At 40.5% G+C, this 14,588-nt stretch overlaps 1 protein-coding gene across 1 annotated transcript in view; it reads right to left on the bottom strand.

The window, feature by feature from the left end:
- Positions 1-14,588, bottom strand: part of LOC124721580 (ankyrin repeat domain-containing protein 16-like) — a 101,807-nt gene that overhangs the window by 19,061 nt on the left and 68,158 nt on the right. The window contains exon 4 of the mRNA XM_047246624.1: positions 13,548-13,811. Coding sequence (XP_047102580.1) covers positions 13,548-13,811 — 264 coding nt within the window. The remainder of the gene's footprint in view (positions 1-13,547; positions 13,812-14,588) is intronic.

Below are 14,588 nucleotides of genomic sequence, written 5' to 3'. Positions count from 1 at the left end.
CGAAAATATTTTGTTGACACCGACCTACATAGGGAGGAACAATCACCACGATCAAGTAAGGGAAATCAGAGCTCATACGGAAAGATATAGGTGTTCATTCTTTCCGCATGGTATACGAGATTGGAATAATAGAGAATTGTGAAAGTGGCTTGATGAACCCTTTGCCAGGCACATAATGTGATTTGCAGAGTATCCATGTAGATGTACATGTAGATTTAGAACTGTTCTACATACCATATCCTAAAACTACACTGAAGTTCCAAAGAAACTGGTATAGGCATGTGTACTCAAATACAGAGAGATGTAAACAGGCAGAATACAGCACTGTTGTCGGCAATGCCTATATAAGACGACAAGTGTCTGGCGCAGTTGGTTAATTGTTTACTGCTGTGACAATGGGAGATTATCAAGATTTAAGCGAGTTTGAATGTGGTGTTATAGTAAGCACGAGCGATGTGACACAGTATCCCTGAGAGAGTGATGAAGTGGGGATTTTCCAGTCTGACCATTTCACGAGTGTACCATGAATATCAGGAAAATGGTAAAAGATCAAATCCCTGACATCACTGTGGCCTGAAAAAGAGCCTGCAAGAACGAGAACAATGACGACTGAAGAGAATCGTTCACCATGACAGAACTGCAACCCTTCCGCAAATTGCTGCAGACTTCAATGCTGGGCCATCAACAGGTGTCAGCGTGTGAACCATTCAATGAATCATCATCAAAATGGGCTTTCGGAGCTGAAGACCCACTCATGTACCCTTGATGACTGCATGGCATGAAGCTTTGTGCCTCGCCTCGGTCTGTCAACACCGACACTGGACTTTTGATGACTGGAAAGTATCGAGCGGATGGATGTGTATGGGTATGGAGACAACCTTATGAATCCACGGACCCTGCAAATCACCAGGGGACTATTCAAACTGGTAGAGGCTCTGTAATTTTGTGGGACGTGTGTAGTTGGAGTGATATGGGACCTCTGATATTTTTAGATACGACTCTGACAGATGACATGTACAAAAGCATCCTGTCTGATGACATGCATCCATTCATGTCCAGTGTGCATTCCGGTGGACTGGGGAAATTCCAGCAGGACAATGTGACATCCCACACATCCAGAATTGCTACAGAGTGGCTCCAGGGACGCTCTTCTGAGTTTAAACACTTCCACTGGCCACTAAACTGCCCAGACATGAACATTATTGAGCATATCTAGGATGCCTTGCAACATGCTGTTCAGAAGAGATCTCCAGCCCCTCATACTCTTATGGATTTATGGAGAGCCCTGCAGTTTAATGGTGTCAATTCCCTCCAGCACTACTTCAGACATTAGTCGTATCCATGCCACATCATGCTGTGGCACTTCTGCGTGCTCGCGCGGGCCCTTCACGAGATTACGCAGGTGTACCAGTTTCTTTCGCTCTTTAGTGAAACTTGAGCAGTTAAGCATAAAATTAACATGTGAGGGAAATATAATTGATTTCGAGCTTTAAAAAAGGCCTGAACTTTTCAACTCAATTAATGAAGGGTGGGGAATCTGTGCTTACAGGGGTGTTATAACAACATTGATTGCAGGTGCAAATAGGAATGTAAAGAAGGTATATCTGCTAGGTAAGTGCAACGTGAAGATTTCAGATTATCAGAACAATTAAGGGGACCACACTGTGATTAAAAAAAAAAAAAAAAAAAAAAAAAAAAAAAAAAAAAAAAAAAAAAAAAAAATCGATTTTCAGTTTTCATCATATTTCGATAGAGTAATGTTTTATTTAAGTACCCTAAAAAGGATTTTGCTGAAAATTTTTTTTCGAGCATTTAAAGAGCATTTTCCTACCATGTGTGTTTATGTACCACGCCCACTTTTCTGCATATATTTTAGATCTTTATATCCCCTACATTGCACTTTTTTTTTTTTTTTTTTCTCCCGAGTGTGTTGGCTATCCTTGGAATGCAACGGTCGGTATTCTTTTGTTTCTGCTGTTTGTAAACAACACAAGTTTGATTGTGAGTAGTTGTTATAGAAAACTTGCAGGTATACTCTGGGCTGGCAATTAGGAGAAATAAAGAAAATCTGGAGGCAATGAAAAGAGATGATTGGGCCATATTCTTCCATAAGTCCTCTACTGATGATAAGCCATGTCATGGATTGTGCCCATCAGGAGAAAATTCGTGGTGCAAATACAATAGGGCTCGGGCAACTGGAGAATCTTATTCTCACCAGCATTCTCTTCCTGCTTCTCTTATTACACCAATTAAACCTATTTTCAGAGACTTGGCTCATCCTGACCTTCTAAGGAAGTGTCTGCATGGGCAGACACAGAACCCAAATGAATGTTTCAACAGCATAATTTGGAACTGCCCTCCTAAAACTGTATTTGTAGGCATGCATATGATGAAACTAGGAGTTCATGATGCTGTTATTACATTCAATTGTGGTAATATTGGAAAGTGTTGTGTATTGAAAAAGCTGGGAATTAATCCTGGTGAAAATATGATCACTGGGCTGCAACATTGCGATAAAATGAGGATAGCCGATGCAGACAGGTCTGCATCTAATACGGCCAAGAAAGCAAGACAAACATCCAGGAAGGTGAAAAAGAAGCTGGAAGATCTGCTAGAGGCCAAAGAAGGGCCATCACATGCAGCAGGACAGTTTTAATTAACTGTAAGTAACAAATTTCAAAAGTTTTTTCTTTAAAGTCAATTTTCCACAAACTAAAATTTTCAGTTCATATGCCCCATTATATAAGAAACTATCATAGATAAATGAATGAAATTTTCAGAGACTCTGCATAACATAAAAAGCCACCTCTGGTACTATATTCATTAATATTCCCCCATTAGGAAGTTCACAGAAAAATATTTTCTGCAGAAAAAACTTAATATTTTTTGTTAATAAATCTAAAAAAGTATTTCTTGAAAACTATAAAATGTATTAAGTAGATTTGAGTACAGTTGACTATTAACATCATGTAGCATACAGTAAAAATATTAAGGTCCCGCATCAAATAGTTTTTTTCTGAAATGGGTCAAATACATGCCTAAATTAACATGGGTTAGATAGGCAAGGTGTGGTCCCCTTAACAGCAAAAATTCATTTCTGAGAAAAAAAAATGTTGAGAATAAATGTACAAAGTTCAAGACTGTTGTACCATATGCCTTAGAGGGGTATGTGTCGAGCATTTTTTGAGGACTCAGGAAAACCTACTGGGGTTTGTGAAAGCTAAAATTGAATAACATGGGTCAGGAAAATCTGTCATAAATGGTGTGTGTGTGTGTGGCACTCAACAATGAGGCTATCAGCACCGAAATGAGAAGCAAACTAGTCTGGAAATTAAGAAGCAACAGTGAAATGTATCGAGAGAGAGAGAGAGAGAGAGAGAGAGAGAGAGAGAGAGAGAGAGAGAGAGAGAGAGAGAGAAATAACAGAAACAATAAGAAAAAGAATAGCATGTTTTGGACATTTATACAGAAGCCAACAGACTGACAAAGCAGACCTACAAATATCTCTGCGTAAAGAAATTAACAACAAGCCGGATTCAAGAATTTAAAAAGAATTTAGAAACACACAACATAAAAGTGATGTAGAAGGACATCAAGGAAGAAGAAGTATTAACAGGGACTGAAGAAAGGGGGGAAAAAACCATGGTTGAAAGATGCAACAATACTGGAGGGAAAGAAAAGAGGAGACGAGAAGGAACTGAAATTGTCATGTGGTCCCCATTTGGGCATGAGGAAAAAAAAAAACCTCTTGAAGACAAACAATGTAATAGTAAATAAGAATAAAATACAATAAGACCAAATCCTACAGTTATGCACCAGATATATACACTACTGGCCATTAAAATTGCTACACCAAGACGAAATGCAGATGATAAACGGGTATTCATTGGACAAATATATTATACTAGACTGAAATGTGATTACATTTTCACACAATTTGGGTGCATAGATCCTGAGAAATCAGTACCCATAACAACCACCTCTGGCCATCATAACAGCCTTGATACACCTGGGCATTGAGTCAAACAGAGCTTGGATGGTGTGTACAGGTACAGCTGCCCATGCAGCTTCAACACAATATCACAGTTCATCAAGAGTAGTGACTGGCATATTGTGATGAGCCAGTTGCTCGGCCACCATTGACCAGACATATTCAATTGGTGAGAGATCTGGAGAATGTGCTGGCTAGGGCAGCAGTCGAACGTTTTCTGTATTCAGAAAGGCCCGTACAGGACCCGCAACATGCGGTTGTGCATTATCCTGCTGAAATGTAGGGTTTCGCAGGGATCGAATGAAGGGTAGAGCCACGGGTCGTAACACATCTGAAATGTTAAGTCCACTGTTCAAAGTGCCGTCAATGCGAACAAGAGGTGACCGAGACGTGTAACCAATGGCACCCCATACCATCACGCCAGGTGATACGCTAGTATGGCGATGACAAATACACGCTTCCAATGTGCGTTCACCGCGATGTCGCCAAACACGGATGAGACCATCATGATGCTGTAAACAGAACCTGGATTCATCCGAATAAAATGACGTTTTGCCATTGATGCACCCAGGTTCGTTGTTGAGTACACAATCGCAGGCGCTCCTGTCTGTGATGCAGCATGAAGGGTAACCACAGGCATGGTCTCCAAGCTGATAGTCCATGCTGCCGCAAACGTCATCGAACTGTTCGTGCAGATGGTTGTTGTCTTGCTAACGTCCCCATCTGTTGACTCAGGGATCAAGACATGGCTGCACAACCCATTACAGCCATAGAGATAAGATGCCTGTCATCTCCACAGCTAGTGATACGAGGCCGTTGGGATCCAGCACGGCGTTCCGTATTACCCTTCTGAACCCACCGAGTCCATATTCTGCTAACAGTCATTGGATCTCGACCAAGCAAGCAGCAATGTCGCGATATGATAAACCGCAATCGCGATACGCTACAATCCGACCTTCATCAAAGTCGTAAACGTGATGGTATGCATTTCTTCTCCTTACACGAGGCATCACAACAACGTTTCACCAGGCAACGCCAGTCAACTGCTGTTTGTGTATGAGAAATCGGCTCGAAACTTTCCTCAAGTCAGCACATTGTAGGTGTCACCACCGGTGCCAACCTTGTGTGAATGCTCTGAAAAGCTAATCATTTGCATATCACAGCATCTTCTTCCTGTCAGTTAAATTTCGCATCTGTAGCATGTCATCTTCGTGGCCAGTAGTGTAGTATACATACTGCTCAAGAGAATTAAGAGGAACATGACTTAGGGTATCTGTCATACTCCACTGAGCAGTAATTTTGGACTGGGAATGTTAGCAAATTATACCTCTATCTTTTTCAAATTAAGCTCATTTTTAAGTACATAACAAAACATCATTACAATCTCGTTAATTTGCACCATAAGAACTGAAATGTCCAACAGATGTCAAAAACAAAGTGGAAACAATCATTCAACCTGTCATCCTGGGTGTTTTTCATTGGGCTTTGAGAGTTTCAATAACGTGTAAGCCATCCATGCGTGTTTATCATGGCCCGACACCTATGTGACATGCTCCTTATAATTCTACAGAAGTCAACCAGGTCATGACCCACTGTGGTCATGCCACTATTTAAATGCCCTGGCTTTGCAAGACATCACATAAGTGACGCCCACCACACATGCACAAGAAGGAGTTCAGGACAACCACCATATGCAGCAGCCTACAAATAGTCCAACTATCTATTTGGTGTATTGCCCGGTAGTAAGGTAACTATGGACCATGACAAGATCCATACAGCTGTTAACACTGTCTCTCCACACCAGCACAGAACTTTCCTGGACAATGTTTGGCAGGTACCACACACCACGTCTCCACACATGAACATGGCCATCGCGTCGTGTCAGAAGAAATCTTGACTCATCTCTGAGTAACACACTTCGTGAGTGGCAAAGTTGCCAGTTGACACAGCAATGGCAGAACTGAAGGCGAACTGCAAGATGTTGTGATATCAAGCAAGGTACTCGAACAGGATGTCTGGGTCATAAGGTTCTTTCTCATAACATACACCCTACATTACAATAGGACACAGTGGCTCTTCTATGATCATCTTGCAGCACTCTGGAGGTAGCCGTACAATGCCACAATGCAGAGATGCTCACATAGCGGTCTTCAAGTGGGGGTGTAATGCATCGGTGACCTTGTCCAACTCGTCTTGTGTACTGACCTGTCTCCCTGTAGCATGTCCACAACCTATGGAAGAAAGATGGAGAACCATTTGCATCTGCAGCAAAAGAATGGAAAGTTCATCCTGCTTGGCTCAGACAACTCTTGCAATTGATACTGCATTAACATGTCGCATTGCATGTACTTGCACTTGAGTAAAACATTCACAAATGACAACTGCAGTCTCTGTACATCATTAGAGGTTACTGGGACACCAGTATTCACTTCCTTCTGCAGGGTCAGAAGTCATCTGATACTGTAACACAAACACAGCCAATAGATGGCAAATGATTTAAGCTGTTGCATACATTAAAAGTGAAGATCTCAAGCTATGCAATAAGATCACAGATACTGTCTGTATCAAAACAGATTTAACATGCCAGGCGTTGATGCATGTATTCCCCTAATTCTTTTGAGCTGTACATAAGCCTTCATGAGTCCTAAAATTAATTCTAAACTAAAACCCCAAAACCCACCAATTTTGCACTGACTTTGGTAAAACTTGAGTCACAGTGCTGATGTACCTCAATGGGATTTTTATATTCTGAATAAATACCAATAGTTTTCTGAGACTCTAGAGGACTCGAATCACTACACTCCAAGTCAGTTGGTAGTGGTTAAGTTTTATGGTAACAGTATCCCTACGCAAACAATAAATAGCATGCCAAATCAATTATAAACAATTACATAAGGTATAAAAGGAAACACAGAAAGAACTGTTACATATATTGTAAACAATAATCTACTGGATGCTATTCAATCTGTATATTGAGCAAGCAGTAAAGGAAACAAAAGAAAAGTTAAGAGTAGTTATTAAAATCCATGGAGAAGAAATAAAAACTTTGAGGTTCACCGATGACATTGTAATTCTGTCAGAGACAGCAAAGGACTTGGAAGAGCAGTTGAACGGAATGGACAGTGTCTTGAAAGGAGGTATAAGATAAACATCAACAAAAGCAAAACGAGGATAATGGAATGTAGTCGAATTAAGTCGGGTGATGCTGAGGAAATTATATTAGGAAATGAGTTTTGCTATTTGGGGATCAAAATAACTGATGATGGTTGAAGTAGAGAGGATATAAAATGTAGACTGACAATGGCAAGGAAAGCGTTTCTGAGGAAGAGAAATTTGTTAACATCGAGTATAGCGTTAAGTGTCAGGAAGTCGTTTCTGAAAGTATTTGTATGGAGTGTAGCCATGTATAGAAGTGAAACATGCACGATAAATAGTTTAGACAAGAAGAGAATAGAAGCTTTCGAAATGTGGTGCTACAGAAGAATGCTGAAGATAAGTTTGGGTAGATCACATAACTAATGAGGAGGTATTGAATAGAATTGGGGAGAAGAGGAGTTTGTGGCACAACTTGACTAGAAGAAGGGATCGGTTGGTAGGACATGTTCTGAGGCATCAAGGGATCACCAATTTAGTACTGGAGGGCAGCGTGGAGGGTAAAAATCGTAGAGGGAGACCAAGAGATGAATACACTAAGCAGATTCAGAAGGATGTAGGCTGCAGTAGGTACTGGGAGATGAAGAAGCTTGCACAGGATAGAGCAGCATGGAGAGCTGCATCAAACCAGTCTCAGGACTGAAGACCACAACAACAACAACATCTGAACATGTAACTGATGCAGTAAACAAGCGCCTGACACTTCTGTTATTTGTATTCCCCTGCACGTTTGAACCTTGTCATATCTCTGTGGGAACTGTAGTACGCAATGTTTTTATACTTGCCCAGGAAAGAGTGTTTCCCAATGTGTAGAGAAGGTTCGCAGCTACAACACTGTTGCCCCTACAATGAGCAACCTGAGAGTAAACATGTGAACAACAATGAAAGGAAGACAAACAATAGAGACAGCACAGCAGAATAACAAGCCCTGAGAGTAAACCAAGATCGAAAGCCTAAGATGTAGCGAATTCACAACCATGACAGTGATCTGTTGTGAGATTATTACAATAGCCCAGAGAAACTGAGACTGACTGCAGAGCCACTCACTGCTGTCTTTAAAGGGCAGCCACAGGTGGTGACAGACTGGCAAGGAGGGCTAGTCCTCACAGTGGTGTTTGCAGCAGCAACACTAGCACGGCGTCTAGCAAATGTTGTCAAGTTACCCCCGTGATGTGGGGCCTCATTCTTCAAATGTTCTCCCGCTAAGTGGACTTGGTGCTGAGCATCACCTAATAGTTTCTTCAGTTCAACCTGGAATTTGTCCCAGCTATTGAAATTCTCTTCATTGCTCTTCAACTGCTGCTGGACTGTACCATTCAAGTGAAGGTACAAATCATCTCATCCCACCTCTTGTATTTGGTGTCTCGGTTGAATGCTTTCATCCCTTTCATTAGGTCCTCACCAGTGTCTCCAGAAAATGCTGATGGATGCATGATGTACAGTTGACATAATGCTCATTTGGAATCCACTAATCTCCTGAACATACAGGCCTTGGGAACAATGTGCTGCTTGTATTTCAGTTCCTGGCCATGTAGAAAACAGATTTTATGTTGCTTTGTTGGAGCAGTGATGTTGAGATTTTAAACTACACGGTATGTGCACCAAAAAATATCAAGTCATAACCTCATCCAAGTCCAAAGTCTAAAGCAGGGTCATCAATGAAGTTCTCCACTGAAAGCACATTTAGTACTGATACCAACATACTGACAGAACAGAACTACATCCTGGATGGAGGATGCTGTTATTTATACAAACAATAAATATTCCATAATACGCAAATATTATGAACATAAGAGATTTTGAGAACATTCTAGAAATGATAAGTACTAAATAACGAATATTTGCTGGTGACTGGAGTTGCAGCACGTCAGCCAATGATGCAGCACAGCTCATGACAGTATCATTGGTTCAAAGAATTTCTGTGCACATCTAACCATTCCCACAATACCCTATGTTGTGAAGGGCAGTCGAGAGGCACAGTCAACATTATAGCCTTTTTTTTTTTTTTTTTTTTTTTTTTTAATGCGGCAAAGTCTTGTGGACACTTGCATTTCATGGGGCAACGAGATCGAGGTACACAGCCCTTTTGCTTAAGACTTCCGTTTGCATGTGCAGTCTGGTACGAAGGGCCAGTCAGTTACTCAGTTACTTTACCCATTTTTTAAATCACTTTCACATTTAGTAATTCCTGGTGGTGACATTCAAGCACACTATTCTTCATGCTAGCTGGTGGCAACTGGAATCATCTAGGTAAACATCAGGGTACACAAGCTTGCCGTACACGCTATGTCACCTTTTCATTCAACAAAAACATTCAAACATGTGAGTTGTTCATTTATTTCACAAACCATAATGAATTTGATGTCAGGACACAGAGAGTGACTCAAATACTGTTTGGATTCAAAGGTCATTTTGCAACATCCCACAAATATTGTTAAAAATCTTAAGAAATAGATCAGTTTTAAGTGCTGCAAGTTAAGAGCTATCTTTTCTGACAGTTCCATAAACAGACTGAAAACCACTTGTGACAGGGAAATACATGTCCACATCATTCACTTGTTTGTAGTACCCTCTACTGAACAGACGGAAGGTAGTTGGTAGCTCTTGTTTGAAGAGTTAAGCTATAAGCTAATCAAACTTGTCACTGATGAGCTGGAGTTAGTCTTCAGTAAGTATTTTAGTGAAAAATGACATTACAGAAAGTAACAGAACTACCAGCATTTTGAAAGTGTAATTCTTGCAGACAAGTCAGTGGAGTTCTGTAAATGGTATTCACAGTGCTTGACACATGGACTGAGAAGAGTTTTGATGTATTTTACAGGTAGTAAATAAGTAACCTCAGTAGTTCATAATGGGATTGGCACGTCTGCAATCTTGAAGACACCACATTATCTTGGTCAAACTATTCCATGAGATTGAATTCTTCTTATAATCTTCTAAAGTGGTTCAAAACTGTTGCAAAAAGCTATAGTTTTTCTGAACATTCATTGTGTAGGATCAACAATGCGTTTGGTATAGGTGCTATTATCTAGAAAGGCACTGGTTCTTCCTCACTGTGTTCATCTTGCTAGCTGTGAATAGGAGAGGCTATAAGATGTGTTGATCAGTAACTTTTCTGGAGGTCTTCTCATATTTTAGCTTGGTAGCCAGTTGTTGTTAATATCAGTGCAAGAACCCACACTACATTAAGTTCTAGGAGTCTTGGAGAGACAGATATTAACAAACTTTTGACAAAACAGTCTACAAATACGGAAGCTTGTGTCATGATTTTTGTGTGGTAGTATTTCAACACATGTTTACAGGTGATAATGTGTTACCCAACAGCTGGTTTATTTCACTGCAGAAGTCTGGTGTAGTAACAGCATTTTTGAAAACTTCCTCACATCCTTTGTATCATGTGTTAGAGACTTTTCTTTTCACTCTAGGACCTGTGACATACTTGCTCCAACTCTTCACAGAGGCCATCACTAAACTCCTCCTACAGATGCAGTCACCCACATTCTATGGTTAATGGTAAGTATTATCAGTAAATATAGGGTGTGGAGAAAGGCTGCCCCATATCCAGTGGGTGCCAATCTGTTTGTGAAATAGTTTGAGGAAACAGCTCTGAACTTGTCACAAGTGAAACCAATCCATTTCTTTAAATATCTTAATGGCACCTTTATGGTATACTAATGCACGCCTGTGGAACTGGAAACTACTTCTGCATAATCTGAGCTCAGTACTTCCAAATGCCAAATTCATGATGAACCATGAAAAGGATGGATAACCCCACTTCTGTACATTCTGTTGTTTTTTATTTTTTATTTATTTTTTTCCCTGTCAGATCCCAATATGAATATGTAATCCATAAAGAAAGCCAAGCTTGTTGAAAGCAGAACACTGAATGAAAGCCAACAACTGGAACAAGGAACTTCAAGCACAACACAGTGTCGAAACCCAATGAGCAGAATGGTATGATTGATATTAGCTCATGCAATGGACTGTACTAGAATGAATCATGGCTGGCTGCTTGGCTCCATTGGCATGAGTGGTGTGGCCCATATGACATGCTGTGCATGCTCCTGGTGGTGATCGACAACTGTGAGCTGTAGCAAAGCATGAAGGAGCCGGAGAATGAAATCAAGAGTTTGTAGTCAGTCAACAGATGGAATTTGCTGTCATACAAACACTCATGAAATTTCTTTGCCTCACAAATGATTGTCAGAGCCGGCTTGTCAATTTATAAATGGTAGAGGTGTGCTGCAGTTAACGTTTTACAGGTGAAGGCAACTGGCCACTCAGAATCCTCTGACAACTTATTGGAAAAAAACTCTCATTATTCTGTACTGGGACACATCTATCATGAGTGGCAACAGCAGGCCCAATGTATATCACATTCTTAAGGTGCTGAAAAGCCTGTTGATGGGCATCCAACCATACTCATTTGATGTCGTCCTTGTGCAGCTGATCTATGGAGCATAAAATTTTCACTAGCCATGGAATAAACTTGGGATAGTACACAATCAAGACATGAAGAGAATAGAGGCTTTTGAAATGTGGTACTACAGAAGAATGCTGAAGATTAGAGGGGTAGATTGCGTGTTATCTTTCTTGCATCACTCCGAGAACCAAGGCTTTAAATTTGCATGCATGTCGCCTGTCCGTTGCAGTTTGCCTTGAAAATGGCAGGGTGTTCTCCCACCGAAATATCGGCGGTCACTGAAAGTGTTACCTGGCTGAATTCCCGGACGTTATTCGAAAATTGTGTCACTTGTGCACTCACATCTGTCAAAGTATTCAAACAGATATTTCTTATAAATATCTGTGGTTATGTTAATGAAATTTTAAGCTATTACTAACATTTTACATAAATGAAATATTTTCATAACTTATTTTTTTAAATTATTGTCTTTTTCATCACATTAAGGAACAACAATCACTTTTACAATATATACACACACTCTAAGACAATAAAATAAAATAAAAAATGACGCACCTCGAAACAATTATCCACACGGCACGGAAATCTGTAGATGTGATGAACGTGTATAGACAAACAAATCATAACAAGTTCAGAAAATTGGATGATTTATTCAAGAGAAAGAGCTTCACAACTTGAGCAAGTCAATAATGTGCTGCTCCACCTCTGGCCCTTATGCAAGTCATTATTCGGTTTAGCATTGATTGATCGAGTTGTTGGATGTCCTCCTGAGGGATATTGCGCCAAATTCTGTCCAATTGTCATGTCAGATTGTCAAAATCTCATGCTGGTTGGAGGACCCTGCCCATAATGCCCCAAATATTCTCAATTGGGGAGAGATCTGGTGACTTTGCTGGCTAAAATAGCATTTGACAAGCATGAAAGCATGCAGTAAAATCTCTCATCATGTATGGGCGGGCGTTACCTTGCTGAAGTGTAAGACCAGGATTGCTTGCTATGAAGGGCAACAAAATATGGCATAAAATATTATCAATGTAGTGCTGTGCTGTGAGGGTGTCATGGGTGACAACCAAAGGCATCCTGCTATGAAATGAAATTGTACCCCAAATCATTACTCGTGGTTGCTGGGCCACACGGCAAGCAACAGTCTAATTGGTATCCCACCACTGTCTGGGTCATCTAGAGACATTTCTTTCACTTGGAATCTCATTGACTGGAGTAGAATTGTCTTCAGCAACGAGTTCCACTTCAAATAGAACCCTGATGACCAGTGAAGGTGTGCCTGGAAATGCCCCAGACAGTGGCGGGATACCATCCTGTCTCTCACTCACCATATGGCCTGACAACCATGAGTAATGGTCTGGGGTGCCATTTCTTTTCATAGCAGGACTCCTTTGGTTGTCATCTGCAACACCCTTACAGCACAGCAGTACGTCAACGATATTCTATGATGCATTTTGTTGCTCTTCACAGCAACCAATCCTGGGCTTGCACTTCGGCAAGATAATGCTCAAAAGCACACAATGAGAGTTTCCGCTTCTGTCTTCGTGATTGCTAAATCCGACCATGGACAGCAAGGGAGTTGGATCTCTCCCCAATTGAGAACATTTGGAGCATTATGGGCAGGGCACTGCAACCCGCTCAGGATTTTGACAATCTAATGCACCACCAATTGGATAGAATTTGGCACTATATCCCTCAGGAGGACATCCAACAACTCTGTCAGTCAATGCCTTGCCAAATCATGACTTGCATAATAGCCAGAGGTGTACCAACGTGTTGTTGACTTGCATAATTTGAGAAGCTTTTTCTGTTGAATAAATCAACTTGTCTGAAATTGTATCCATCTGCTTGTCTGTACATGTACCTCACATCTATTGATTTCTGTGCCACTCAGATAATTTGTGGTGTATTGTTTTATCTGTCTTAGACCAGCTCAATTTTGCTTGATTTACTCATTACAAACAGCAAAATATATACCTGCAGTATGTAGTATGGTTCGTTGGTTGTTTGTCTTGATTTTCAGTGCATCAATATCAACAGATGCTAGAAGTTTTATTTTGTTTTCATCACCTAAACGCACAGCAAGACTGACTGGTGTCCATCCATCTTTGTTCTGAGCTTTTGTCTTTGCCCCAAATCTGAGAAGCAAACTGACAATATCACAAGATGACGTGCCAGAATTAGCACAAGCAAGCATAAGTGGGGTCCATTCGCCTCGTTTCACAGCATCCACAGTTACACCTGAAAATAATTAACAAAATTTTATTGCAGATTTTCAGCTCAGAAAAAAGAATTTAATGCATCAGTTTTGTAATAGTGATATCAGCAGCTGGAGTGCTTGGATTGTGCAAAGCAATTAGTTTACTTACTTTACTACAAATTTCTGAATGGACATGAATGTTTGTTACCTTCTGTGTTTGTAAATTAGTACTTTGTTCTTGTTTTCTTTGGTTTTCTGATTGTGTACATGAGTTAGGCTGGAATGTAAGAATTTTGTAGTGTAGTTTTCACTCACCTATAAGTGCCACTGTCACCTGATTTGAATAGATGAAAACTTATCTCAGCAGTCTTTCGGCGGCTTTCTCAGGAAGGAAGATTAAGAGCACCACTTATGCCAGCCAGAATACTTGGTTTGTGCAAAACATTTAGTTAATAGACAGAAGCAGTAGTCATGTCAAGTAGAAACATGGCCGTAGTATGACCGTTGGAGGGTCATCTCATCCAAGATGTGAAGGAGGCTCAATCAGATGGGATTCATACTGGATCAGCTAACAACAAGTAATGATACTTGTCACCATCAATAATACCAGTTATATGGTTAAACTGTAGAATACCACTTAATAGGTCAGATACACTTTACACTGAGAACGAAACCACTTGGGTAGCAGTGTATGTGTTGCTTCCACATGATGGTTGCTTTTTCAGGTCAGAACTACTCTTATATCAGACCAATATGTAATTAGGTGTAGAGGTTCAGTAACAAACAGAGCAACAAGCAAGTCATCTGAATTTCTTATA

This window comes from Schistocerca piceifrons, chromosome X, assembly GCF_021461385.2.
Source record: "Schistocerca piceifrons isolate TAMUIC-IGC-003096 chromosome X, iqSchPice1.1, whole genome shotgun sequence".
Taxonomy (NCBI): Eukaryota; Metazoa; Arthropoda; class Insecta; order Orthoptera; family Acrididae; genus Schistocerca; species Schistocerca piceifrons.
This window is presented reverse-complemented; position numbering and strand designations above follow the sequence as displayed.